The 25,196-nt window shown below is 51.7% G+C and overlaps 5 protein-coding genes across 5 annotated transcripts; 3 read left to right on the top strand and 2 right to left on the bottom strand.

The window, feature by feature from the left end:
- Positions 1 to 2,176: 2,176 nt before the first annotated feature.
- CONPUDRAFT_94290 (alcohol oxidase) lies at positions 2,177 to 4,610 on the bottom strand. Its single transcript, XM_007764792.1, has 7 exons — positions 4,442 to 4,610; positions 3,952 to 4,368; positions 3,467 to 3,887; positions 3,325 to 3,403; positions 3,009 to 3,266; positions 2,588 to 2,949; positions 2,177 to 2,548 (listed from the first exon to the last, which is right to left on the bottom strand). The coding sequence occupies exons 1-7, from the start codon at positions 4,515 to 4,517 to the stop codon at positions 2,335 to 2,337; spliced, it is 1,827 nt and encodes a 608-aa protein (XP_007762982.1). The 5' UTR covers positions 4,518 to 4,610; the 3' UTR covers positions 2,177 to 2,334.
- Positions 4,611 to 4,788: 178 nt separating this feature from the next.
- CONPUDRAFT_94287 (uncharacterized protein) lies at positions 4,789 to 6,283 on the top strand. Its single transcript, XM_007764791.1, has 5 exons — positions 4,789 to 4,810; positions 4,907 to 5,097; positions 5,160 to 5,480; positions 5,550 to 5,891; positions 5,928 to 6,283. The coding sequence occupies exons 4-5, from the start codon at positions 5,787 to 5,789 to the stop codon at positions 6,177 to 6,179; spliced, it is 357 nt and encodes a 118-aa protein (XP_007762981.1). The 5' UTR covers positions 4,789 to 4,810; positions 4,907 to 5,097; positions 5,160 to 5,480; positions 5,550 to 5,786; the 3' UTR covers positions 6,180 to 6,283.
- A 1,660-nt stretch (positions 6,284 to 7,943) lies between these two features.
- On the top strand, positions 7,944 to 10,305 carry CONPUDRAFT_68639 (uncharacterized protein; the record flags this gene model as incomplete). The annotated part of the gene is made up of 11 exons (XM_007764444.1): positions 7,944 to 8,002; positions 8,082 to 8,151; positions 8,557 to 8,632; positions 8,726 to 8,734; positions 8,934 to 9,063; positions 9,180 to 9,211; positions 9,400 to 9,459; positions 9,522 to 9,662; positions 9,713 to 9,944; positions 10,007 to 10,061; positions 10,132 to 10,305. 11 exons carry the CDS (start codon positions 7,944 to 7,946, stop codon positions 10,303 to 10,305), a joined length of 1,038 nt encoding a protein of 345 aa, XP_007762634.1.
- A 1,130-nt stretch (positions 10,306 to 11,435) lies between these two features.
- Positions 11,436 to 17,514, bottom strand: CONPUDRAFT_94286 (uncharacterized protein). Its single transcript, XM_007764790.1, has 6 exons — positions 17,037 to 17,514; positions 15,982 to 16,973; positions 15,056 to 15,931; positions 11,951 to 14,993; positions 11,762 to 11,890; positions 11,436 to 11,705 (listed from the first exon to the last, which is right to left on the bottom strand). The coding sequence occupies exons 1-6, from the start codon at positions 17,396 to 17,398 to the stop codon at positions 11,570 to 11,572; spliced, it is 5,538 nt and encodes a 1,845-aa protein (XP_007762980.1). The 5' UTR covers positions 17,399 to 17,514; the 3' UTR covers positions 11,436 to 11,569.
- A 528-nt stretch (positions 17,515 to 18,042) lies between these two features.
- CONPUDRAFT_45549 (uncharacterized protein) lies at positions 18,043 to 24,100 on the top strand (the record flags this gene model as incomplete). The annotated part of the gene is made up of 4 exons (XM_007764339.1): positions 18,043 to 18,180; positions 19,587 to 19,675; positions 21,725 to 21,817; positions 24,019 to 24,100. Coding segments are annotated over 4 exons (402 nt in total), but the record flags the coding sequence as incomplete, so codon positions are not given.
- Positions 24,101 to 25,196: the final 1,096 nt, after the last annotated feature.

Genomic DNA, 25,196 nt, shown 5'->3' with positions numbered 1-25,196 from the left:
AATCACAGCTTGTCTGCAGTGACTAGGACTGGCGGCTGGTGTGAGATGTACATGTGTGTGAACTCAGTTTATACTCAGCTCAATCTCCGATGACCGATAATTTGCGTCGGCTTTCAAAATCTCACGTCCGAAAGTCCAAAGCGACGCAACATCAATTTGCGTGGATTGTTCTCGGACGGCCTTGGACCCTGCACATTATTTGACGCTTGGCGGCTTACTTGGCGGCAGTCAAGCTTCAATCACTTTACATTATACTCAAGAACACCTCCAATCCACTGTTGACAGCCCTGTCGAACAATTGCTAAGTGGGGCTATGATGCGATTGGCCACTTTGCCCATCTTCAAGATTTGATATGAACACCTCATGGAGAGCATACAACCCGGGGGCGAACAAGTAGTATCGGTCAAGCAGAGTAAGCACATGTTCCGTGTCAACGCGAGGTGCGCTCTCTGGATTATTTCTCGCCGATGTCTTACGCTGAACAGACACAAATTTCTCGTGCTTATGAGTTAAACGCAGAATCCAATTTTCTGATCCCAGATTCTCCAACCTTCAAGTCGACGACGCAAAACCCATGTTTATTGCGCAAAGTCCGAGTTGCGATGGCCTAGAACGACTCTGCTATTACCGAGTTCCGACCTCAAGCCCTCGACAAAGCGTCCACTGGCATGGGCAACCATGTGTCTCTGAAAATTGTAGTGGGTATCGCTGGCACAATGACCAGACCCGTGCTGCGGTTGCGCTAAACACCCTCGGGGCCACAAGCAACGCTTGCGAGAGCTCTGCGCTGTCGGTATCCACGCGGAACAATAGCGGCCATACAGATGAGCTGATTTGCGCATTCAGTAGTCCTGGATGCATCCTCCGAGTCGGATAGCCTCTAGTTCTACTCAGCGGATGTCCCGTTCACTACGAGATCCAACTACGTCCCCATATAAGTTGGAGGCCATCAGATGTTGATCAGATGCTCTCGAGCACCGGATAGCCCCCTCATCGCTCTCTGGCAATGCGCTCCATCCTTCCTCTCGCACTCTCCCTTTCCTCTCTGCCTCTCTTTGCCTCCGCAACGGTCGGTTTTGGCGCCCAATGGTGGTTCAACGCATTTGAACAAGCCAACGGGCCCGTCTGGTTTTTTTTCTGCCAAGAACACCCTCCAGGTTCCAGCCCCGCCGAACCCATATGGCATCTTCTACTAATGCAAGCCACTCCTTGCACTCGTATCATACTCGTTTTCCACCATTTATTTTCCAACACCAACGATAGAAAATCGCTTATTAACTCCTCACAGATTGAGTGACAAACATGAAACCTGAACACCGGTTCCTAGTTACTCCCTCCGTCTTCTACTAGCGTGCGGCACTTCGGTAGAATCAATGCTGATCTATATATGCCGGTACTATACGCGCATAAGCTAAGTAGGATGCAATGGCCATAGCTAAAACGGAAATCCCGAGCATTCGCTCTCCCATGCTGGTGGACTCGCAAAAGCTATTGTCGCAAGTTCATTTTCTCCGGCTGTTCCTATCCCAAAACCAGCAGAATAGCCCCTACACAAGCTGATGAGCATCCAGGGACCGGCCATTGTCTTAGAAATAACGTGGAATGAGAAATTGAATATCGCAAAGATAGGCGACTGAGAGGGCAGCGATCCAAGCTAGCGTCATTTTTCATTTCAACTCACCAACTGTGCTCCTCACGTTGACGAATACATCAAACTTCTAGATGGTGTTAAACATCAAGGATACGAGCGCGCTAGACATATCGCAGAACTCTTAGTGTACAAAAATTAGAGTACCGGAGAACTTGCACTTGCACGAAAAGATACACTAAATTGTCACGGACAATAATCCATGAGGGGCTTCCTAAACAAGTTAGGAAAGTTTCTGGCTGCGTATATAACATCAAGTGCGCAAATACATATGACAGAGAGACGGGTATGTCGGACTTCAATCAAGGCTAGTAAATCAGAGGTGCAGACCAAAGATTTCTTCCCGCTCTCTATCTTGCATAGGCTGGTTGATGGTTGATTCATGCGGCTGAAAGTCATTTCTCACAGTAACCTCGGCGAACTCCTTTGCAAGGGAGTATGATCACGTTGACCCTCCCCTGAGCATTTGCGCTCACGACTTCTGACAATATGCTGTATAAAGTAGCCTTTCGGGATATGACTGCTGTCGAACTTGAATCCGAACAATTGTTAGCGCCTGGCTGTCGCCCAGTCATCAATCGTCTGGCGAACTAGATCAGCGCAGCCAAGGCAGCATGCACATGCGCTCTGGATCTATACAGCAATAAAGACGAAATAACCCTCTATATCCTGTCCCAAACCCACCTCACGCCCTCCCCAGCACAAAATCCGCACACCGCTCCGCAATCATAACCGTCCCCGCCTGCAAATGCGTCCCAGGGATCCACGGGAACACACTACTATCCGCCACCCTCACATTACACGTCCCGTGCACTCTCAGCCGCGCATCGACGACCCCTCCGCCCGCCGCATCGTCCTCGGGCGCCATACGGCACGTCGACGCATAGTGATACGTCGACCTGTTGCGCGTCATCGGCGCGCACCCGGCCTCGGACGACGCCACGGGCGCGGATATGAACGCGTCGAGGTCGGCGTCGGATTCGGATGCGGGGACGTACCAGTCTTCGAGCGGGTATGAGGGGTCGGAGGCGCGGATGCGCTCGACGATGCGTAGCGAGAGGCGGAGGGCGGCGCGGAGGGGTGCAAAGTCGGCCGGTGCGGAGAGGTAGTTGAGTGCGATGTGCAGAGGGGTGTGGATGCTCGGTGAGAGTTTTGCTAGGGACGGGGTCGAGGATGAGCGTGATGAGGAGGGAGTGGAGAGGCGGACGGCGCCTTTGGATTCAGGGCGGAGGAGCACGCAGAGGAAGCTGAAGCGGCCGCGGGACTTGGAGAATGGCTGGTCGCCCGAGTCGTAGGACATCTATCCACGCACAAACGCGTCGGGTTCTGTTCCGCGCGGGAAAGAAGGGAAAGACGCACGGGCATGATCTCGAAATCCGGCAGTACCTCTTTCTCCTCCTCAGACTCCTTCTCCTGAGGTTTCGGCGCCCCGCGCGCATCAAGTGCTCCGCTCCAGGCGAACACCGCCAGCTGCACTACAGGAGCGAGGAGCACGCCCGTGCCCCATATCAGGTATTTGAAAAGCTCGATGATGAACATCCAGGGGCGCTTCTCGAGCGCGATCAGCGAGTCCGAGACAGGGACGGTGTACCCTAGGGAGACGCCAAGGTGGTCTTGCTAAACGCATAGAAGGGGAGTGAGTAAAACGGAAAAGGAAAAAGGAGGGAGAACGCACGAGGTTGGAGCCTACAGCCGGAAGATGCTTGCGTACGGGTATGTTATGCTCTTGTAGATGTTCTTTAGGACCAATTCCACTACGCGTGACCAGGTCGTTCCAGTGGATAAGATAGAAGGGACAATCCACGATGACAACTCACCTGAGCATCAACACCTGAGGACTGCCAAACGGTCCTGCGCACAAAATGACCTCTTTGTCCACACTGACCGCCGTCCGCGTCTGCTCCAGCTGTTGCGTCGCAGGTGTGATCAGCACCTCCTTCACCTTGAGTCCTTCTCCTGTAGCACTCTCATCGAAGACAAGTCGCTCGACGAGGGCATTCGTGCAAACGTGCAAGTTCGCCTTCCGCTTCACGACAAGTTCATGAGGCAAGAAGGCGTGATATGTTGAGTGGCGTGTGGTCGGCGTACGGGTGTAGTGCAAGCGCGCGATGCCTTTTGTTGGGTGGGACGGGTCGTTCACATCACTAATCCAAGGGAGCCCGATATCGCGAGATGCGGCGAGGACGCGCTGTGCGGAGGCGTAATGCGGTGCGCGAATGGTCGTGTTACGCCATTCACCTTTGTAGGGATCAGCTCATGTTGGGTTTCTGAAGTTTAGATGAAAGGGAGAGTTGTAACGCACCGCTTGTCCCATGCACCTCCGCGTCCACAGTCCCGTCATAGTCTACGACCGTCTCGCCCTTCGTGAAGTATGGTCTGACCTCTTCCCAGCCCCACCCTTCCCTCCCCTTACCCCGCCAGCTCTCCCACTCTCCCGGCAGCCCGCGGGTATACAGCATCTGATTGATCCTCGAGCTCCCGCCGAGCGCGCGCCCCGTAACGAGTGGTATGCTTCTCCCTTCCTCCCCTGGACCCATATTGCCCTCTAGCGCAGAAGGACGGGTCCATGTACGCGTCCCATCGGAGGCAAAGTCTGATGAGAGTAGTGGGACGCGTGATGCCCATGAGTCTGCGACGGGGCCGGCTTCAATGAGCAGCACGCGCGTGGACGGGGAGGCGGAGAGGCGGTTGGCTAGGACACAGCCAGCTGTGCCGCCGCCTGCCGAAAGAGAACATGTTAGATAGGAGCAAAATGGCTTCGCAGAGTGCGAGGAGATATAGAGATGACGCACCAACAATAACATAGTCGTAAGAGGGAAGGAGATCCCGGATGGCCACCTCGGGGTATGCCTCGTCGAATGGCCACATTTTCAGACTTTTCGATAAAGGTTGCGGGTATGCACGGCCTTTTCCACGCGTCCTTTCAGCTCAGGGCTTTATACGATGTCAAGTAGCCTGTCCAAGTGGGTATACGCGCTTGTCAGTTGCATGGACAGAAAGCTCGGAACTGAGGCGCCCACGGGCCGTGGGAACCGGACGACGCGCTGGACCCAATCGTTGCTTGACATGGCTTACGTGGATTTTTGCCCTCAAAGCGGTTGTAAAATTTGGCCCTAGCAGTTTCCGATGGCTCATCTCTGCCAGACATTCGTGGCCAAAAGGTATTGTGCGTTTCCACTACTTATACCCGTACGCCGACAACGCGTCATTCGACATACCACGCCTCCCCCCACAAAATTTCGACGACAAACGTAAAGCGAACTTACATATATGCACGAACGTACTTGTCGAGAGGATAGTCTATCAATGGAGACGGATTAAAGGTGAAGGAGGTTCTGATTACGCCCTCGAAATAACAACTGTAGCAATTACAGACAACGATCAGCGCAGAGAAAGACGTCGTTTTGTGCGCTGTGGCGTTTGGCGGTTCTCGGTTGTTGATGCTGAGGTGTGTCTGCCTTTACTTTCTCTTCGTCGCACCGTTTGCTGATATAAGCATACCCTGAACAGCGGCATCGACCCCAAAGAGCACATCCAAGTCTCAACCCCTCTTCATCATTCTCAGTGATCACTTGTCTCTATGGATAGCACGACCAATTGGGCACCTCCATCGGCTACACCGTCCCCATCTCGAACGCGCTGATTGCTCTCGATAAGGGTCTTTGGATGTTAATCCTCGAACTCTTTACGTATTTAATATGAGGAACGGGCGTGCTCCTCGTGCCCGACGTGCAGCTGGTCATATTCGCGCGGAGTGGAGCGCTCGATGTGCGCGGTGCTCCGAGGACGCATCAGAACAAAGAAGTGTCGCCGGATTTTGAGATTATGCCCGTGCGTCGTCGTTTCATTTCTCCGAGTTACAAGGAATGTGAGCTGACGAGAAGGTGGGGTACAACACAGATGTCTTACGACTCGGACGACCAGCCCTTCTCCAAAGCCCGCTGGCGCTTCACCTCCCTCTGCATCCTCCTCCGCTCGCAGTTTAAAGGCTCTGTCCGCCTCTCTCCTACCCAACTCCAGTCCTCCCTTACCACTCCATCTTCGTGATCATCTTCTCTAGCAAAATCGTCCCCAAGCGTCCACACAACCCTGCACATTACGCTCAGCTACCTCTCCGCACCCACGGACTTCGCATCCATGCGCGCCATGCTGCGCCTTTCCATGCTCATCGTCGAGCGCATCCGCGCCTCCGATCCATCATACCCGATCGAGGACTGGTACGTCCCCGCGTCCGATTCGGATGTAGACCTCGATGCATTCATGACTTGACTTATGGAGTTGCATGAGGAAGGGAGTGCTATTATGACGCGTAATAGGACGACGTACCACTATTCGTCGACGTGTCGGATGGTACCTGAGGATGACGCCGAGGGCGGAGGGGTTATGAACAACAGGCTGAGGGCGCACGGCACACAAATTTTGAGGGTAGCGGACAGCGGTGTGTTCTCATGGATCCCTGGAACGCATCTGCAGGCGGGTATGGCGATGATTGCGGAGCGGTGTACGGATTTCGTGCTGGGATATGCGTGAGACAGACCTAGCAACCGGGTGGTGTATCAAAGAGGGCTATTTATGATGTGTAGATGTAGGAATCAAGTGCCCGCTGCCTTGGATAGTCCAAGTCATCTCCAAATAACATGACACTGTATATTGGCTAAGGAGTGTGATATGGTACTGATGGTATCTCAGCAGATGGAGCGGTACATAGTGGTCTGGCACCAGTTTTATTCAGTAAACGAGTGATTCTTCAAAGGCACACTGAAGAATGACACTGAAAAATGCATTCCTACTCTTCTAGCTAATGCACCACCGATCGCAAATTTTGAGCCTTTCCACAATGCACGATCGCGAGAAGTACTACCGCAAAACAAGGATACCTAAGGAGTAAAAGACGGTTGCGCGGCTTTCGTACAAGTCGCAATATAAAAGCAAGGCCTCCCCTCAAGAACAGAACGAGCGACGGTCAGGGTAACAGCGCTTATTGTATTTATGAGCATCTCCTTCAAGTCGCCCGATCCGGCATCTAGTCCTTGTAGCACGAAGACTAGGAAGAATCCTTGAAGTAACGCCCGCTTCGATTCCAGTAACGCCTATCTCAACAAACTCAGAAACTTCGTGGATTCAATGACTCGAGAATGTCGCCTGATTAGAGAGCAGGGTTGGTTGTGAGTGATGTTATAGTCTAACATACCAGCCTCATAAACAGCAAGAAATATGTTATTAGCGATGAGCACGCCTATGGCATGTGCGGTGTAGTTCGATGTGAACCTTTGAGTTATTTTTCGTAACATCAAAGATGTGGGCACACGCTTCGTTTGTGCATTTTCCACGCTACTCCGACTTGCTCGCTACCATTCCCGGCTGAAACTCGATTTAGACCTCAGCCTCGTTTCTCGCGGTTTTACGCACATGATTGATTTCGTGTTTTATATTCATCACGATATGGGGAAACTTTCACCAGCTGGGCCTCCTGCCCTCGGTGTCGACCCCCGGCGGCAGTGTTGTTTCAGCTTTGGATGCATAACAAAAACGTCACCGATCATACGCCAACCAAAGTTGAATTTGGTATCGCTGGGTGTCATGGTCGCAACCAGATGGCTTGCCCAAAACCGCGGCTGTTGCTTCAGCCGCCTCTAATGAACCGGTATTATGTTCGATGCATGGCTGGTAGGATGGATATAATTCCGTCTTTGCTGCTCAAAACCCTTTTCCTGAAGGTACCTGTCTCCTTGTCTATACGCCCATATGACGCCGACTTTACCCTTGTTATGCGGACTGGTTTAAGAGGTTTGTTCAGCAAGTCGAGTAACCGTATACCAAGCTCAAGGTTGTATAGAATCCGAAAGAGATGAGAACGTGAGGCGTCTTTTTGGACATATTGGGTATGCTGTGCAGGCGATGGTTCAAGTGATCCTACTTCACTTCTGATATATACTCAGCAGCAAGATCGATGTAAGGTTCACAAAGCTCTTTTTCATTACGACCTATAACTAGATATCAAGCATCACTACGCACTAACCCAGCTCTTACTTCATGTTGCTTTAGAAGAATAACTCAAACAAGAACTAGAATGTGCGTAATAAGAGTCCAGGGCGTTCATCCATTGTGAGCATATCATCAATCTGGTGATTCATGCCGATGACTTTAGGGAACAATCGATACCAACTACGCTGCCCTTGGATTCGGTTCCCAGGCGCAGACCTGTGTAAGGTTCAGATATAAAACCGGGGGTCGACGATCATATGGCAACCAGTACGGACGAAAGCTGCTCTGATTATCATAGTTATAACAGAAATGATAGTATCCAACGCCCTTGGTTTGGACAGGGCTTACGGCCCTTTTTTCTTTTTGAAGTGAGCTTATTTGTCTCGAATCCGTCAAACGTATGTATAATACAAGGTTGTTGCAATGATCTCGGTCTTTACTACGCAGAAAAGTTAAATGTGGAGTTACAATACCTGATAAAGATCCAGATGGTGGACAGATTTCTCAGCAATGGGAGGTGCGGGATACGTGGGCATTTCAAGGTCTTGAAATTTTTGAGATTTGGAGTCTCGCTTCTGCTTAAGGCAGCGTCAATAGTACATGCGTAGAACATTACATTTGTGGCAATCTGTAGCTGATTATCAATTGGCTGTGTTCATCTTTTGTTTGCTTCATGATGGTTTGGAGCTAGAATTTGTACCTTTGGTATGAAAAGAAGATGTCCTGTTTTCTCTGCATCCAATGCTATATCAACGCCTTTCAAATCTGGGGCCAAGGCAGATCAGACATATACAGGAATACCTAGACAGTCCATCGCACGCTCCCGACAATTTAAGAGAGTTTCATAGATGCAAATCTAACCAACTTCCCTCCACTTCTCCATCCTTACGCCTTGAAATTGCACACTTGATTTTGGGTGTAGGACATGTCTTCCGCTGTTATCGTGCAAGAAATTATGCAGGAAGCAGCTGATTTACAGAGGATTACTTTTCTAGTTGGTACGGCTATTTTATCTCCCGTTTCACCGTAGTTAAGCTTTCAAATGTTCAAACAGCGGGCATTTTGTCACTTATGACATACAATTACTGTAGGTGCAGATAGTAAGCTGTCATTAATCTAAAAGTCACACAGGTTTGAACTTCTAGTATTGAGCCTTGGGGATGAGGTGCGCAGAATATTGCTGCATACCTGTAGACAACAGAGCTATATCATATCCGTAGCTTGAGTTTATATGGGTATTTGCCACCCTGTTCAGATCTCAACTTCAGTTGTTGAAATATTTACCCAATATTTTTCCAGGCAAAAAAAGCGACATGGTCAACGTTGCTGTATGCGATGGTACTGCCTTTCAGCCACCGATAATGGTGAATAGGTCACTTACTAGCGATGTATCAAAACAGCTCCGCTACCTTGGAATTATATATATAATGTGAGTGAGATAATAGTAGCCGAACAACGTTAACGTTAACGCTGCGCTATGCTTTAGATTGAACGCTGGTACATTTAATCTTGTTCATGAATACACGAATTGTTAACTATTTCAAGGCGGACACTTGGGCTTTCCACTTTCGGGAAAAGTGAGTCTAGCGTGAACTTTGTCACTGCCAGTGATGGGACACATAAGGCTAAAACATGCTGAATACTAAAATTGATAGAAGTTAGTAATATACAATATAATCTGTTCTCGCTCAAGTTTTCCATTATTAGGTGCAAGTACCAAAACACCAACAATCCAAGGAAAATTTTTGACGTGTTATTTCTGTAGGCCTTTATCTAGAGTCTGTCTCGCAAGTTCTCAACCTTGTCATTGTTATGCTACTCCAAGGTTTATCTGTGCCTTTATTGTTTAAATTTTATGATCGATGCTTTAACACATTTATAAACCAGGACTAATGACTCTTCGAGTATATGTACTCCTTGGGAAACCAAAATCAATCTGCCTAGCCCTAGGAATATTATTCGCTGTCACACAAATCACTAATATCGTCTCTATGCTGTATTACTTAACAGCCGGGGAGAAGTTTTGGAGTGAGTTAAACAAGTTCTTATAAGTGCTAAACTCATAGTAACGGATTTAGCCGATGATGAGGTTCTTGGATTCCATTACTGCATGTACAACGTCTCAACAAATCGAGCTTGGACAATCCCAACATCTAGCATCAGTCTTTTAGTATTTGAAATTGTTCTCTGTGGGTTTATCCTGAATTACGCTGTCAAGAACCTTTCCGTTTCGCTTTGGAGTGTCCCAGCACATGCAACGGCCAGCCTCACATGGATCATTGTGCGCGACAATCTGGTGTACTTCTTTATGTGAGCATATGACAATACAGTCGTATTCTGGTAGTGCATTAAACACCGTATGATCTGCGCAGTGCACTTGCGACCCTCCTTCTGTCATCAATTAATCTAATCCCAATTATATCCGAGGTACAGATTATTCTCGATGATTCCATGTGGAAGCTAATGTTAGCCATACTTCTAGTCATTTTTCTTTCAGGCAATAAACAGTGTGGCAGAGGTGACCTTACTTTCGATGGCCGGTCCAAGAATGATCATTAGCTTGCGTAAAAGCTACTTGATGGCGCTAGAATCGGGAACAGCGGGATCAAATGAGCTGACAACTGTAGCTTTCAATGGGGCTGCGCCTTCACAGGCCGAGAATGACCCCTAAGTCTGCTACGTTAACAGTTCCCTTTTAAAGCTACTGACATTACAACCTTATGAACAGACTTCGGCACAGATGTCGCTGAGTTTTCTTGTACACCCAAGATAAACATGCCATTTTGTAACATCTGCTTATGTTGCGTAGGCTGTGTTTGGAGTATATATATTGTAGATGATGTAGACTTGCTTCTTGATTTCTTGTTTTGCGCATTCACACACGACAATGCTTATAGAGTGCCATGCTTGTAGATATACCCGTTCTTGATGTCTACTCGAAACAGAGAGGGGCGAAGAGATATGGAAACAAGCCACTGCGCCGAATGAAGCACTGTTGATAGCGGGTTTGTGATTAAAGCGAGACAGATCGCCAAAACCGATCACCCGCTGGCTGCCATGGTCTAGTTATTGTTCATGCACTGATCCAATTTAAGACCACTTTTAACGCTAAGATATTAGGAGCATATAACAAAAGTGTGGTCATGCAGAAGCTGGTGAGGGCTACGACACCAGCGCTCGTACAAATTCGAAATGGATCGATGACAGACCACCGAAGTGGGAGAACCGAGTGCCAATGTCCGAGCGCAGCCACGATACAACCCTTGCACCATCATCGCATCGCCATCGTTGCCGTTATCGACTAAGAGACTTCAACATTTATCAAGGGGACATTCCATTACGATCAAGTTCTGCGACTAGCCAGGTGCTCAGTTACTCTAGAACACCGCGCAGCACGCAGGTCAACTAGTAGCCTGTAAACTAACTCCAGACTAGGATAGTCGCTTGTTCAAGGCATTGAGGATAGGCACCATCAATCATACCTGATACCCCAATAACACCCCCATGCTGGTGCCCAGACGTCATATCGGTCATCGCTCTTTTGCAATGGCAATAAAAACCAAAGACCGAGCGCACCTTGGTCTTGAGAAACGCATACCTATATGGAACACGTGTTGATGACCCTTGTTTGTACTTTAACCATTGTATTGCGCCCGACTGCATATAGTTTGCTCTTCCTAGCTTCAGCACCAGAGTGTACTTTAGTTCGGATACCAAGGCAAATATGAACGTTCAAACAGTAGATAACTCTTGTTTGACGATTATGCTCGAGTCTAGTCATAACCACCCGCCTCAGCTAATCTTTATCTCTAGTTTATATCATGTTGTCTAAGTTGGAATGGGATAACAAGACAGCGATAGCTACAACATTATGATACATACAGATAAGTATCCCGTCAACAACGTGACGAATACGTAAGCCTGCTAGAAGGACATCATAACGTCTCCCAGCCCCCGTTGTCGACCGAAGATTCGAGTTTGCGTGCGATGACTGTTGGAATCGAGTGGTTGATCCAGGTCTTGCGTATCTCCTCCCAGCGAGCAGGGTGCAAATATTGTCTCCGGCCACGCCTGACAGTTGGGTTAAGAGGGACAATAAATGCAAGGTTTGATGAGTGTTGACGTACCGCATTGACGTATCCACCTCTCCATGAGCATCCAGATAGGGCGATTGCACAAAGGTGCCCAGGTTTGGGTACACATAGAGCAAAGCGCATCGCTTCACGACAAAATACACACCAATAGCACCACCGCACCTAAAGATGTTCCGAAATTAGTATAGATGGGTTAAGCACGAGTACGCAAAGGATACGCACTCTCGCAGATGCATATTACACTCGCCCCTCCCCATATCCGAGTCGAAACAGCAATGGCTCAGCATGCAACATGCCGCCCCGCAAATAAGACAAATCACCGCGTCAGCTGGCACTGTCCCGCACCGCTGGCACTTCATCAGCCGTTCACGCCCACTGCCGCTGAATAGGTCATCCAGGACAGTAGGCAGCGACGCCAGCTGGTACACTCCAGCGTAATCGAGGACCACCCCGCAGTTGAGCTGCGACGCCGCATGCGAGTGTCCATAGTGAGCACACCAGCCCGAGAGGGCGTTTTGTAGCGTATCCTGATTGGGCAAATCGGCAAGGGGCGGAATGCCAAGCACACTGAGAAGGCGTTCGTACTCGTTCGAGGCGCCTGACATCGCGTCACCAGCCGTGGGAGTGGGGAAGACATTGGGGGCGACTGCGCGGCAGAGGAGGGCGGCGCGCCGGAGGAAGGGGAGTGTGTACGCGTAGAGCATCTTCTCGATACGCGCTTCACCGAACGTCTCGAACACGAGCATGGCGTTGTGGTCAAAGATGGGAGAATGGCGGACCACGGACATGAAGAACACCCGTATGTCGCCGAAGATAGATTGATGGTTCCGCGAGACGGAGCGCACCGACGATGTGCTTCGTGCCTTGTTCAAGACGTAGACCATGCCGATGACGGTCCGCGCAAGGCAAGCATAGTACGTCAAGACGAGGACGTGCTGCAGCATATCCGGGGCGACAGCCGCCGTTTCGACAAGGATCGTCAAGGGGTCGCGCAAAAGCAATGGGTAAGAAAACGACGTGAGCGACGTGCGACTCCACTCAGGGAGCAAACGCTTGATGATCGCCTGCTTGATCGACTCGCGGCCCCCATCCGCTCTGTCGTTCAGCTCGAGTGCGCCTAAGCGGTTGAGGCACGACAGCATCCCCCTGATCATCCTTGTCTGCGACTCCGTCAAATGGTCCGCGAGAACACCCTCTTCGTCGCCTACGCCACGCATGCCAACCTCGATTGACGAGAGCGTGTACCCGATGAGCTCCTCCGGCAGGTATATCCCCGCTCCGCGTTCTCCAGTATCAGGCTCTGGCCGATCACGCAGGTGCCTTGTCTGCTGTGATACGTTCTTCGAGATGGTCATGATACTGTCCAGCATCTTCGACACATCCGATGCCTCCGCTTTTCTCACGGACGACGAGTATCCAGGGTCCTGCGCGCTCCAGAAGACGAACTCGCCTGTGCCGTTTCGGAACTGCAGCGCGTCCATCGCTGCGTCCGGCTTCGATTTGAGGATCCCGATGCCCGCCGCGCGAATCCAATCCGGAAACGGGATCGTGCTCTTCGTCAGCGGCGGTGGTCGCGATACGGGCAGGAGGATATTGCCGAGGCTCTTGCACAGAGGACAGATGAACTCCTTCCGGGGAATATTCTCTGGATGGTTTCGCGTCGCGTGCTGGCGGTGTCGTTGCCGAATCGATACACTATACACCTGGAAGCACTCAAGATGCATCATGTGGCCACAGACGCCCGCGTGCAAACCGAAGCGCGTGTACTGGGCAGGGAATGCATCGAAATTCTGCGGGATGTTGGCTGCCTCCGCGGAAATCTTTGGCGGGAACGTCATATCCCTCTCCTCCATGGGCCCGTCCAGCGAGTCAGGCAGATTCATGAGTTCGTTGAGGTACTGGCTCTGGCTGTCGGGATGCTTCCTGAGGAACCGACTCGCCTGCACGAGCCCAAGTGAGCCAAACGCGCGGGCACTCGTAAGCTCCTCCGTGCAGACAATGCACGTCCCGAACGTCTCCGGCTCCTCAATTACTTCCGACATAGCATCGTCGGTACTTTCGTCGTCGCCACCAGCGTCAAAGTTGTCCGCGAACTGCGCTTGCTGCTCCTTCATCCGCTTCATCAGTGCATCCTGCCTTGCTCGCGCCGTTGCCTTGCGCGCGCTGGCCGGGTCAGGGGCAGCAATATCGGGTATCTCCTCGATCTTACGCCGCTCGCGCACCTCGTCGGGCACGTGTTGCGAGAAACGTTCAAGGATCCAGGCGCAGCGTGCCTTGTATGTCTTGTAGTTCTCGTCGTGCTCCAGAAGGCAGATAACGTCCAACAGGCTGCTAGTGGTATTGTTTGGGTTGTTCGTGCTCGGGTTCTCTCCATCCTCCACCTCGGTCGCAAATCCGCGAACAGCCGCGAGCCGCGTAAAGACGTCCGGCTTCTCCACAAGCGCAAGCATTATAAGGTGCAGCGCCTCGTCAAGAATAGCCTCTGCGCTGGGCGGCGGCGATCCCGCCTCCTCCGTAAGATCCAGCACATTGTAGATCGCAAAGAACATAACCTGCAACAGCGCCTCGCTCTGGAACACCACCGGAAGAATCGAGAACGGCCCCTTCTCAATGCCCAGCGGCTTCGGCACAATCACAGGGTCCTCCTCGCCCGTCGTGCGGCGGAGCCACGCCTTGAGCACGACCTCGACCTCCTCGCGCTTGTTACGCGTGTAATGGTAGAAGAACGGGTTCACCTCCCCGAACAGCTCCTCGCGCAGCTCGTACGTGCCCGTGTCCGTCGTGCTCTCCGGCGCGCGGAAGTGCGCGACCTCGCGGAGCACGCGCTCGAAGCATACGTCGTCCACCATCCGCTCCGCCACACGCTTGACGAGGTCCGTGAACGTCGCGGGGCCCATCGCGAGCGCGTGGATGATCTCGCGCCGCACGGCAGCGGGCAGGGGCGTTTGCGAAGGGGCGCCGCGTTCGGAGAGGAGGGTGATAATAAGCCCAAGCGCTTCTTCGACGAGTGCGGCCTGTTGCGCGGGCTCGTACGGCGTCTCGTGCAGCTCGCCAGTGAAGTATGTAACGAGGCCGAAGCGATCGAGGATGCTGACAAGAACAGTATCCGGGTCGAGGATAACGAATGCGCTCTGCACGACGAAGATATCCTGGTCGTAGCAGAGTTCACGGAGCATGAAGTCGCGGTAGTGCAGGAGCTGCCCACGGATCGGGAAGCCGTTGCGCACCCAGAGACCTGCACGGATCTGTGCGATCATCGCTAGAACTGAACACCAACGGTACATTTAAGCATTGAAAGCCACCTCGACAGCAGGATGGAGGACGCACCTCGCAGTGGGAAATCAATCATCGTCAAAATCGCCTGCTCGCTCGCGTTCCTCAGAAACACATCCCTTATTCCCGTCAACCCCACCTCCTTCAACGCGCTCTCGTCCAGTAGATCCACATGCTTCACCAGCTCCGCGAGCAACCAGTGCAGCGCATGGTGGAAGCTCACCCATCCCTCCAGCACATCAAACTGCACCACCTGATACACCGCGCCCGCAAACTCGACCGCATGAAACACCGGCGGGCCATACTTGCTCCTATCCAGCCGCTCGCTCACAAGCGTGCACACCATCAGAATCTCATGCACGACCTCCGTAATAGCCGCAACGAGCGCCGCCGGCGTCGCCTTCGCGAACGCCGCGCCGTACACCTTGACGACGCGCGCGAGCGAGAGCGTGACGTTGAACACCGATATCCACGCGTCCGTCTCGTACTCGACGTGGCTGCTCGCCGCGCGCCGGTTTGGGTTCACGCACATGAACAGTGCGCACACGCGCGCGAAGTCGCGGATGAAGCCGTGGTGCGTCGCGATGAGCGCCTGCACAGGTGTGTTGTGGCATAGGTAGCGCAGGTCGCTGAACACAGGCATGAACCGCTTGCTCTTGAACGGGAAAGATTCGACGTCGAGCTCGGCGGCTGCGGCGGTGGAGGAGGGCTGCGTTGGGAGGATGTGTTTTCCCTGGATTTGGTTCGTGAAGAAGCCTGTGATGATGTCGAGCAGGCGCGAGACGATGTTGTGGTTCCGAACAATGTAGGACGACACGGAGGGGACAGTGAATAACTGAAGGGCGAAGTATTTGATCGAAGTTTCGGCTTCGCGGTCGACGAGGAGGTAGGCGTCGACGACGCGATGATACACATTTGCAAAGTGGCTTCCTGTGCAGAATGTAAGTTGGTATTTTCCGAAACTGATATGAGACACGTACCCATAGCAAGCTTGTGAGCATGGTTGATCGTCAGAATGGATGCGTACATCTCCTTGAGGTTGATCCGGGGTTTCTTCCACAAGCGCGTATGGTAGAGGAACAGCCAGTCAATCCTGCATGGACTGTTGACGTCTGCCATGAACTCCGGAAGCGGATTGCTCCCACTGAACATGCTTCCCTCTCTCTTCCGCGGCGAGAGCAGCTCCGACACCAGGATTTCCGAGATAATAAGCGCGTCGCCCGACATGCGAGCCTTCGTGAGGTCGAGAAGCCACTCGATGAGCACAACAGCGACCTGCTCGCGGAACGTGTCATACGCCCTCCGCACCGTCACTCCCAACTCGATCTTGGCCATGCGCTGCGCTGCGTCCAAGAGAGCCGCCACGTTGCTGTGCATGTCGATGATCTCCCTCCCGCGCTCGTCAATCGCCCGCGAGAGCCCGTCCGCCTCAGCGCGGTCCCGTCCGGTGGTCTCGACGATGACCTCGATAACCTCGTCAAACGAGTGTTTGTCGTCGTTCCACAGCACCAGACAATACTGCTCCTTCTGCATTGGGTCTGCGCTGCGCTGCAAGCGGAGATCAGCTTCGTTGCTCGGCACGTTCGGTTCGTCGGGGGAGTAGTCGAGCGTGTCCAAGAGGAAATCGAGCGCATAAGCGATGGTGCGTGACATCTGCTCGCGCAGCTCGGGTGGCACCTGCGCGCGGTGCGGGTAGGCGGGGACCGGTGGGACGTCGACGCCCATGATCGGGCGGGCGGTGGTGCCGGGTATGAAGCGGAGCTCGGCGAGTTCGGCGGCGATGGCTTGTTGAGCCTCGGTGGAGGGCGGATGGAGAGGGCAGCCGACAGCCTGGCGCCAGGCCTCGACGTCGCCGCAGTCGCAGCAGCCGCCGGACTGCTGGGCGATGAAGAAGCTGACGTTATGGTCCGAGTGGTCACTGGCGTGGAAGCAGCGCGAGCAGAGCACGCAGCTATCATCAAGCGCGCAGTCCCTCCACGGCGCATACACGCATGTCAGCCAACGCGTGCTGTGGTGGAGTGACAATGCAACTCACTTGCACCTAAAACAGCTCTCTCCCTTTGTAAAAATGTGGCCGCATGGTCTTCCCTGGACGGGTGGATTGTCGAGCCCTGCACCACCAAAGTTGACCGACGCTTGAGCCTCGCTGAGAAGGGCATGGCCGGAGGTGAGGCTCGCGTTGGATGACAATGGAAGGAAGAGGTGTGGGTGGGCTCCCCAGAAGGCGTCGTAGAGTTCTGTGAGGATCTCTGCGCGGGTTGCTGGGGTGAAGACGTATTTTCGCGAGCCTGGCATGGTTTCGAGAGCAAAGCGGAGGCGGGAGAGCGGGTCAGAGGGACGGTCGCGTGGACTCATCGAGGACAGGAACTTGGAGGGGAAGAACGAGAAGCCAGACATAATAGATCGCGACGGTGGTCGTCGACTTTGGGGATGAATGTTATTACACAATGGTCATTGAGCGAGCGTCGCCGATGTCGTCCACGGCGTCGAGGAGTGTTGGTCGAGGGTCTGCTCGCTGTGGCCGATGGCGTCGACGCACAGACTCAACAGCTTACGCGATAGCTGCTGATTTCCTCTTTCGGATGATGCCCCTATTTGTCAAGCCTCCAGACAGCGGAGTCTGAAAGAGAAACGCTGGCTCAATCTAGCCTGGCCCAGCCACTTCAATTGGACCCTGCAGTGCTTGGACCTCACCAGACCTCACCCCGATGCAAACATCACAGATCCCGAGCTACCCAAAAGAACGAATACCGCCAAAGCAATCTCCACGGAAAGACATACTTGTTGGCTTGGTCATGCTATTTGCTCGCTATGTCCATGGCGGAGGACCTAGATGTCGAAGCGCTCACAAAACTCTTCAATAGACGAAGCTTTGACTGTACTCGAGTACGCTCGGGTGAGCATATAAGTGCACGCCATGCAAAACATACTACTCCCTATACTTGCTCTCGAAGTCCTAAAGCTCTCTTCTATGCACCTTTTCTTCCTCACCTTTGACATCTCGGCCATTCATCTTCATGTCAAATTCACAACCTCTCGAAATGCACCACGGCAACGGACGGCAGTCCAGTTCCAATTCTAGTTCCCTCCATAAACCTTGGCTTCAGTGCTCTTTCCCGGGTTGCCGTTACAAGACACAAAGGCAAAATGCTCTCACGAGGCACGCCGACAGCCAGTATGTACCCATCTTGCCAGTACCGGATCTGGGCCGAATGCTGATAACACTGTGTTCAATATACAGCGTCGTACACCCTATCAACGGTAGGATTCGACACTCTTCGGAGGCTAGACACTCACAGGGAAGCTCGAACCAAGAAGCTGACGGTGCATCTATTCGGATGACCGATGATGGTAGGTGGCAATGTCCGTTCTGCGACCACAAGACTCCGCACAAAGGGGACATCGTCAACCACACTCGCATTCAGTACGCTAGTCGATTTATCATAGAGTTCTGGACTGGCTGACGAGGTCTTGATATTGTGCAGTACCGGTGAGAGGCCGTATATCTGTGAAGTACCCGGGTGCAACTATGCTTCAGCTAAGGCTTCCACCCTCAATGTTCATCGAAGGCGATGGCACCCTGCTCCCAACGACCGCAAGGTACACGCAGATATGGCCGTAAGTACCATAGTGGTGACTAGTGCAGGTACTTCAGAGCTAGGGTCTAGCTACGGCCTTCGCTTCGATTCCGATAATGTCGAGCCGCTTCACCACAACGGGTCGCTACAAGCCAGAGGCAATCAATCATCCCACTCTGTGAATGTTTCCTCGTCGAGGCCGCCTCCCCTTCAAGTAGACACTCCACAATACAATCATGCGGGAACATCCAGCAACCTCGCCGAAGAGCATATACAGTCCACAACTTTCCAGCCCACACTCCTCCAGGAGTCAGATAAACTGAGTCTGAAGTACATCCTACACCCGTAAGGCTGTGTTTCTCCAAGCTTCACGCGCTCCTTTTCCTTCTCGTTAGAAGACGCCATATAATACATGCTACTATACATCTCAATACTAACACATACCCCCAACTATATCTACACCTGCCGCGAAATAGTATCGTTTTCGCTAGTTTGTCTTAGTCAGTGAGTACCAACTGTGACGGCTTTCGGCGCTACCCGTCGGAAATTGAATCCGAACGTCACGGAAAGCCACTGAGGAGTCCGAGTGGCGTCTGCCCTGTTCCCCACTTGGACCAACTCCGTCATGGTGCAGTGCTTCTTTCAACACTTATCCTTTATGCCACGCTTCAGTAAGGACGCGACGCTATGGTTTCGGTGAGATTATACCATTATCGAGCGTTCTCTTTCTCGCCTGATCCAGGGTCAAAGCGCCGCATGGCATTCGCGTGGGCAGTGCCCGAGTTTGAAGCTCGACACAATCTCGATACAACGGCATGGTCTCAGCATATAAAGCAAGAGATCGCAAAATCAGGTCATCCACCGGCAGCCTCCGCTCAGGTCTTCTCTCCGACATTTTCTACGTTTACATTCTCATCCTACCGATAGAGGTCTTTTAGGCTATGACAGACGAAACGTCTCGATCCGTACCACCAGCGCAAGTGGCACAAATACCAAAGTCGCAGAAGGTTGGAGGGACGGTGCACCCATGTACGTTCCCAGGTTGCGGCTACGAGACGCGGAGAAGAAGGGACTTCGAACGACACATGAATGTTCAGTAAGTTTAATGCCGACTTTATCGTGTTCTAAAATGTGTGTGGCGCTGACGGAAGGCTATAGTACCAGGTGTGGAGTCATGTTTAAGTGCACGTTCACGGGCTGCCCTTTCGAGGCGACCCAGAAAAGCAATCTCACGACACATATCCGAACCCAGTGCGTTGTGCTCACAGTATATCTAAAGTTACCAGAGAACCATGCATCTAACATAGCATGTCATTTAGCACAGGCGAAAAGCCATTTACCTGCCATGTCAAAGGATGCACTTTCCAGACGGCGCACCAAGGATCTTTATCTTGCCACTTGGTGAAGAAACATTGTTTCCCTTATGCAAGTACACAGCGACGCCAGTGCCAGCAGATTCAAATCCATGATGACGACGCTGCATATGGGTGCCCTTCCGACGGTTGCGACTACAGCACCATGACGAAGTTTCACCTTCATGAGCACATTCGCACGCAGTAAGTAGTAGCTTGTCATCGTTGTGTCTTCGAACCGTGCGGAAGTCTAAAATCCCAATCTTACAGTGGCACTATCAGGCTGAGTCTGCACGTATGTCAGGCTCTCGGGTGCAGCTATGCCTCGTACAAGCCAGAGGACCTCCAGAGACATACAGATCGCGACCATGCTTCCGCTGGTAGTACAACCGTGATGGCATCTAGTTCCAGGAGCTCGCCCTCTTCGAATGCAGACTCTCTGTCATCATTCACTTCCGACTTTTCCCGTTTACGTTTAGAGCAGAGGGCAAGCTCGGAAGTCGACGGGAATTCGATTCCAAGATGCGACGACTATGATAGCGAGGAGGAGGTCCGGGGGATTTTGTACAGCTACAAATAGCGTCATCTCTGTGTCGTATTCCGTGAATTCTGTGAGCTGCTCTACTGGCTTGTTTCGCTCCATAAAATGTGTCTCGCTCTGATACGAAGGCCCATAACACCGTAATCTGTTTGATGAATATTGAGGTTGTATTATATCTATCCTCGGTACTGCGCATGGCTTATAAATCAAACGTGACATATCACAATCGGGTATCTTCCAGACAGATCATGGAATAAACGATGTTTATCTCTCTCTGGAGTATGATCTACAATAGCTATTGCACTCCGCAGGTAATGCAAGTAAGTGCGGTGGAGCTCACGTATGACAGTGGAATTGTAATCTGAGGAATCTCTCTCGCGGTGGGGGAGTGGCGTCAGCGACGCCGTGTTGTATCGTGATACACTAGTGGCTGGCCGAGAATAGCAGATTTCTGTGGTCGGTCGTATTATTGGTGGAACAACTCTCACTGCGGGCTGTGGGAGAAGAGGACTATGTGCCTTGTCACTTTTTCCAAGCGCAATGCTTGGACCTCTATGACGCATTGCTCCCGCGTTTGGTGTTTGGATAAGGCGATCGCTTGTCGGAAAAACTGTAAATTCCAAATAAAGACAAAAACAGTCAGCTATTTGCAAAGCTTTCAACACTGCCAACATCTCTTGTTGTTTTCACGTCAGGAATGTCAATCGTGTCCATGGCATGGCGTCACAAACAATGCCCTTACGACCCTGTATTGTCGACGAATGTCCCAGGAGCTCGCTACGCTTCGATCAGGTTCCCGTGACGTTTGGTATCAAGGGTCGCTCGATGTTCCTACAAGTCGCAAAGCCGTGCATTGACCTCGCGAGCTTAGACCCTTTTAGTGCCCTTGCACAAAGCGGATACTACTATATAACCCAAGGGCCCGCTATTACTGGCTTCTGTGGTCATCCTTCTCTCCTTCCATCTCTCCTGATAGCCAAACCACACCGTCATAACCATAACCGTCAACGCCTCTATCCCACGATGAATCATGGTACCTTCCTTGACCCTACCTCGACCGCAAGAGGAAGGGCTAGCGATCCAGGTGAACCGCATCACGAAGGAATTCCCGGAAAGCCTATACGAGTTTGCTCCTTTCCGGGGTGCGGATACGCATCTGGGCGAAGGTTTTCTCTTAAAAGGCATGAAGACACACAGTAAGATATCAAGGTTGTGATTTACTCGATTGACATGGCCTAATATTCTCGTTTAGTGTGGGAGCATGGATCATGATTCCCTGTCCATACCCAGGCTGCCTATATAAGGCGCGAGCAATCCGATACCTCAGAATGCACATTGTTACTCAGTACGTGGTCTCTCCTGCGCTACTGTCATGCTTTCTTATGAGTTTGTAGCGCCGACGAGGAACAATACTGTTGTCAGGCCGAAAGCTGCACTTTTACGTCAGCCAGTTGGTGGTTATTCAATAAGCATACGAGCTCCCGGCGCTGCCCGCTACAGCCCCAGACATGCGAGTATAAATGCACTTTCGGCAGATGCGATTACGGGAACGCAGATAAGCAGGTGCTTAAGAGGCACATGCTCCTTCAGTAGGTTCTTCGCTCCCTCCACGTAATCCTGCTCTTATATTGCTTGTAGTCAGGTTGATAGGCTTAATACAACCTCGACGCATGAAAACCTAGGCTTCGGCACGATAGGTCCCGGACAATATCCTCCCATCGCAACCTTGGCCGGTATATCTGAGCACTCTCAGGGTGGTACTAACTACGACGCGTTAGATTCCAACTTCGACGAGATGGATACAGACAATAGGGAGAACGATTTCGTGGTTGGAAAATCCGAGCGTGACGTAGGCGAGCGTATGGAAGAGGTCGATGAAAACGGCAACCCACTTAACGCCACATCGTCGGTATCTTCGGCATGCAACCATAACACTAGCGCCCATTCATCCGACTTTGCGCATTCTTCTTATGCGGGGAAGAGCAAGAAATTTAACCTCTCATTCATCCTCAATGAGTAATACAAGACGATAATCCGAATACTCCTGATGTTAAACGAAAATACTACTAGTATACACATAATATGAATGTTGTCACGACCGCCGAACGAATCATCTGCGTGACTGATCTACAAGTTACTTCAAGCGCATTTCACTCAAATTATCTGCTATGAATGTCTTTCCTCCGCTGAGATAAAGCTGTATCGTGGCAGTCGTTGTATGAGTTTCTTTAAATTGTACACCACATGAGATGCCACCTGTAGAAGTTTATCTCCGCCCGAACTTCGCTGCCACTGCACACCGGCAGCGGGTCGGCATGTGGAAATATTTGTCGGAGATCAAAGCCGACACGGCAACAGCCGAAGAACAAGGACCGTCGCGCAGGCGCTTGGACCACCATCAATGCATCATGTCATCGCGTCGTGCATTCCCCGGTCTCCGCCAGATCAGGAAGGCACAGTTTTTCTAACTACAGTCACAAAGAGATGATTTACAGCCCCCCACGGCAGCCAGTCCAACCAACTTTCGAGCCTTTGGAGGTGTAGGACTGAGAGATTCTTGAAGCTAGGCCTTCATCCCTACCTACTTTCTCTAAAAAATCGAACGCCAAACGAAGACAAAAGCAGAATGGCGTGCTCCGCAATACCGTCCATTCATACCTGCCAACATAATTGGAAACCCCCAAACATACGCCTGGACCGTTCAACGCTCTACCCATTCATTCCAGCATCGCCCACTCGCGTAACAATGCCAACACCCCGCTCTTCTTGACACCTCTACAGGATGTTCTGTACCAGAGGTCTGTCTGGCTCCTGCATGGATGCGAGCGACCTTTGGGCGCTTACCATACGTGGTAATTTCTACGGGCGCTTCGCGAAGAAACCTGAGGCCGCTTGGACCTTTTGGATAGCTCGCTTACCGATTGAATGAGAGAAGCGCCGCTGCACTAGCACACTGGACCTGGCGTCGATTAAAACGCTTTGATAGCTTAGGCGCACAATGCCGAGCCCTGAAAGGGCGTTCGTCGTATAAATCAGGGTCCCGGGGATGCGAGAGTGAGACAAGCACTCGTCTTCTACTCGTTTTCGTCGTTGATCTTCCCACACTCTCACCTCCTACCCCAACTCGCTCAGCTATACACCATGTCTTTTCCCGCCGTGGCTGATATTACCAACAATATCGTCATCCAGGTCATGTCGAAGTCCGTGAAGAGGGCAACCAAGGCCGGGACCAAGCTTGTACACCGCTGCGAGCAGTGCACTTACGAGACTACGAGTTTGGGTCTAATGAACAAGCATGTTCACAAACAGTACGTAACGTCCGCACTTTTAATTACACGAAATACTGACTGGTGAGCTACGATGTAGTGCTGGAGGCGAAAAAGCATACGTGTGCCCCACGGATGACTGCGACTTCGCCACCTCCAACTCGTGGGGTTTCTTTGATCACACGCGCAGGTGTTCCGGGAAGGATAGGCATTTCCGCACGACGTATGTTTTTTCTTATCCTCCAGGGTGAATTATTGATAACCTGAGTTTATTATATAGTGGTACAAGAGAGAAGCGCTACGCGTGCAAGCTCGCTGGGTGCACGTTCACGGCGCAACAACGCTCCAAGGTTACACGACACAAGGAGAAAAAGCATGCTATCTTGTTCAGGACCGAGCGCGAATTTGGGCCCGAAGTAGAAGAGTTCGAATTCGAAGGCGAAGCAAACGGGGTCGAGGTCTCAGTTCCTCTCATGGCTCCTGCCGATGTCGTTGACTCTGTCTACACCACTACGTTGCCATCGACTTCATCCTCGCCTACTGTTTTTGCCTTCTCGCCGGAAGATGCTCTTGGTGCCATGGATAACGTTCTCGACGATACCCTTTTCAAGACATTCCTTGCGCAAATAGGCCAGTCCGATCCTTGTTCGACTATTCTGGAAACACATGTACTTGACGGTGCTCCTACTCCCTCGGAACCGCAAAGCAGCGTGTTCCCCGAGATCTTGTCGCCGCGGCCAATCACGCCTGTCCAAGTCGAGACGTTTGAGACTTTGATTACGGACGAGGAACGCCACGCTTTTGCTTTGGAAGTGGAGTACTTTTACGGATATGAAGAAGCCGATTTGGCATACGACGCTAGGGAATGTCCTCAGCTTGACACTGCTGGTGATCTTTCGGCTATGATCAATTCGTGGCAATGCACGCCGTCCGAGAAGATCCCCGGCCTCCATTTCAACACCGAAATGGGCCTACATTGGGAGGCGCTCACATGCCCTGGAGACCCCTCTTCTTGTGCATTCTCTCGTCCTCGAGGGTTTGACTTCGACTCTGGCATGTCGACGATGCACCACAACGGTTGGAACACTCGATTGATTCAGCACGCGAATGCAATGGAGCTCTAATTGAAGCAAGCAATGCTTATCTTCAGTACGGTTTCTCACTTCATGGACTCTGCATTGGAATTTTTTTGTGTATACCATTGGATAAATCTCATCAATGTTCAGTAACAGAGTCGTCCCATTTCATCTCTTGATTTCGCTTGTGTAACTTTACATGATACTACATCCACACCTCATCAGTAGAAAGTACCCCTCATGTATTTAATAAATGTGCATATCCTGACATTGATAATGCGAAAATTAGCTGTTGTCAATCGTTTTTATTCCGTCCGGTAATACAACGGCATTATGGCACTAAGAGAAGCTGAGTGTTCGGAGAGCCGGCAAAAACCGATGT

Source organism: Coniophora puteana, assembly GCF_000271625.1.
Source record: "Coniophora puteana RWD-64-598 SS2 unplaced genomic scaffold CONPUscaffold_1, whole genome shotgun sequence".
Classification (NCBI taxonomy): Eukaryota; Fungi; Basidiomycota; class Agaricomycetes; order Boletales; family Coniophoraceae; genus Coniophora; species Coniophora puteana.
The sequence above is the reverse complement of the archived record's forward strand: the minus strand, read 5'-3'. Positions and strand labels throughout refer to the sequence as shown.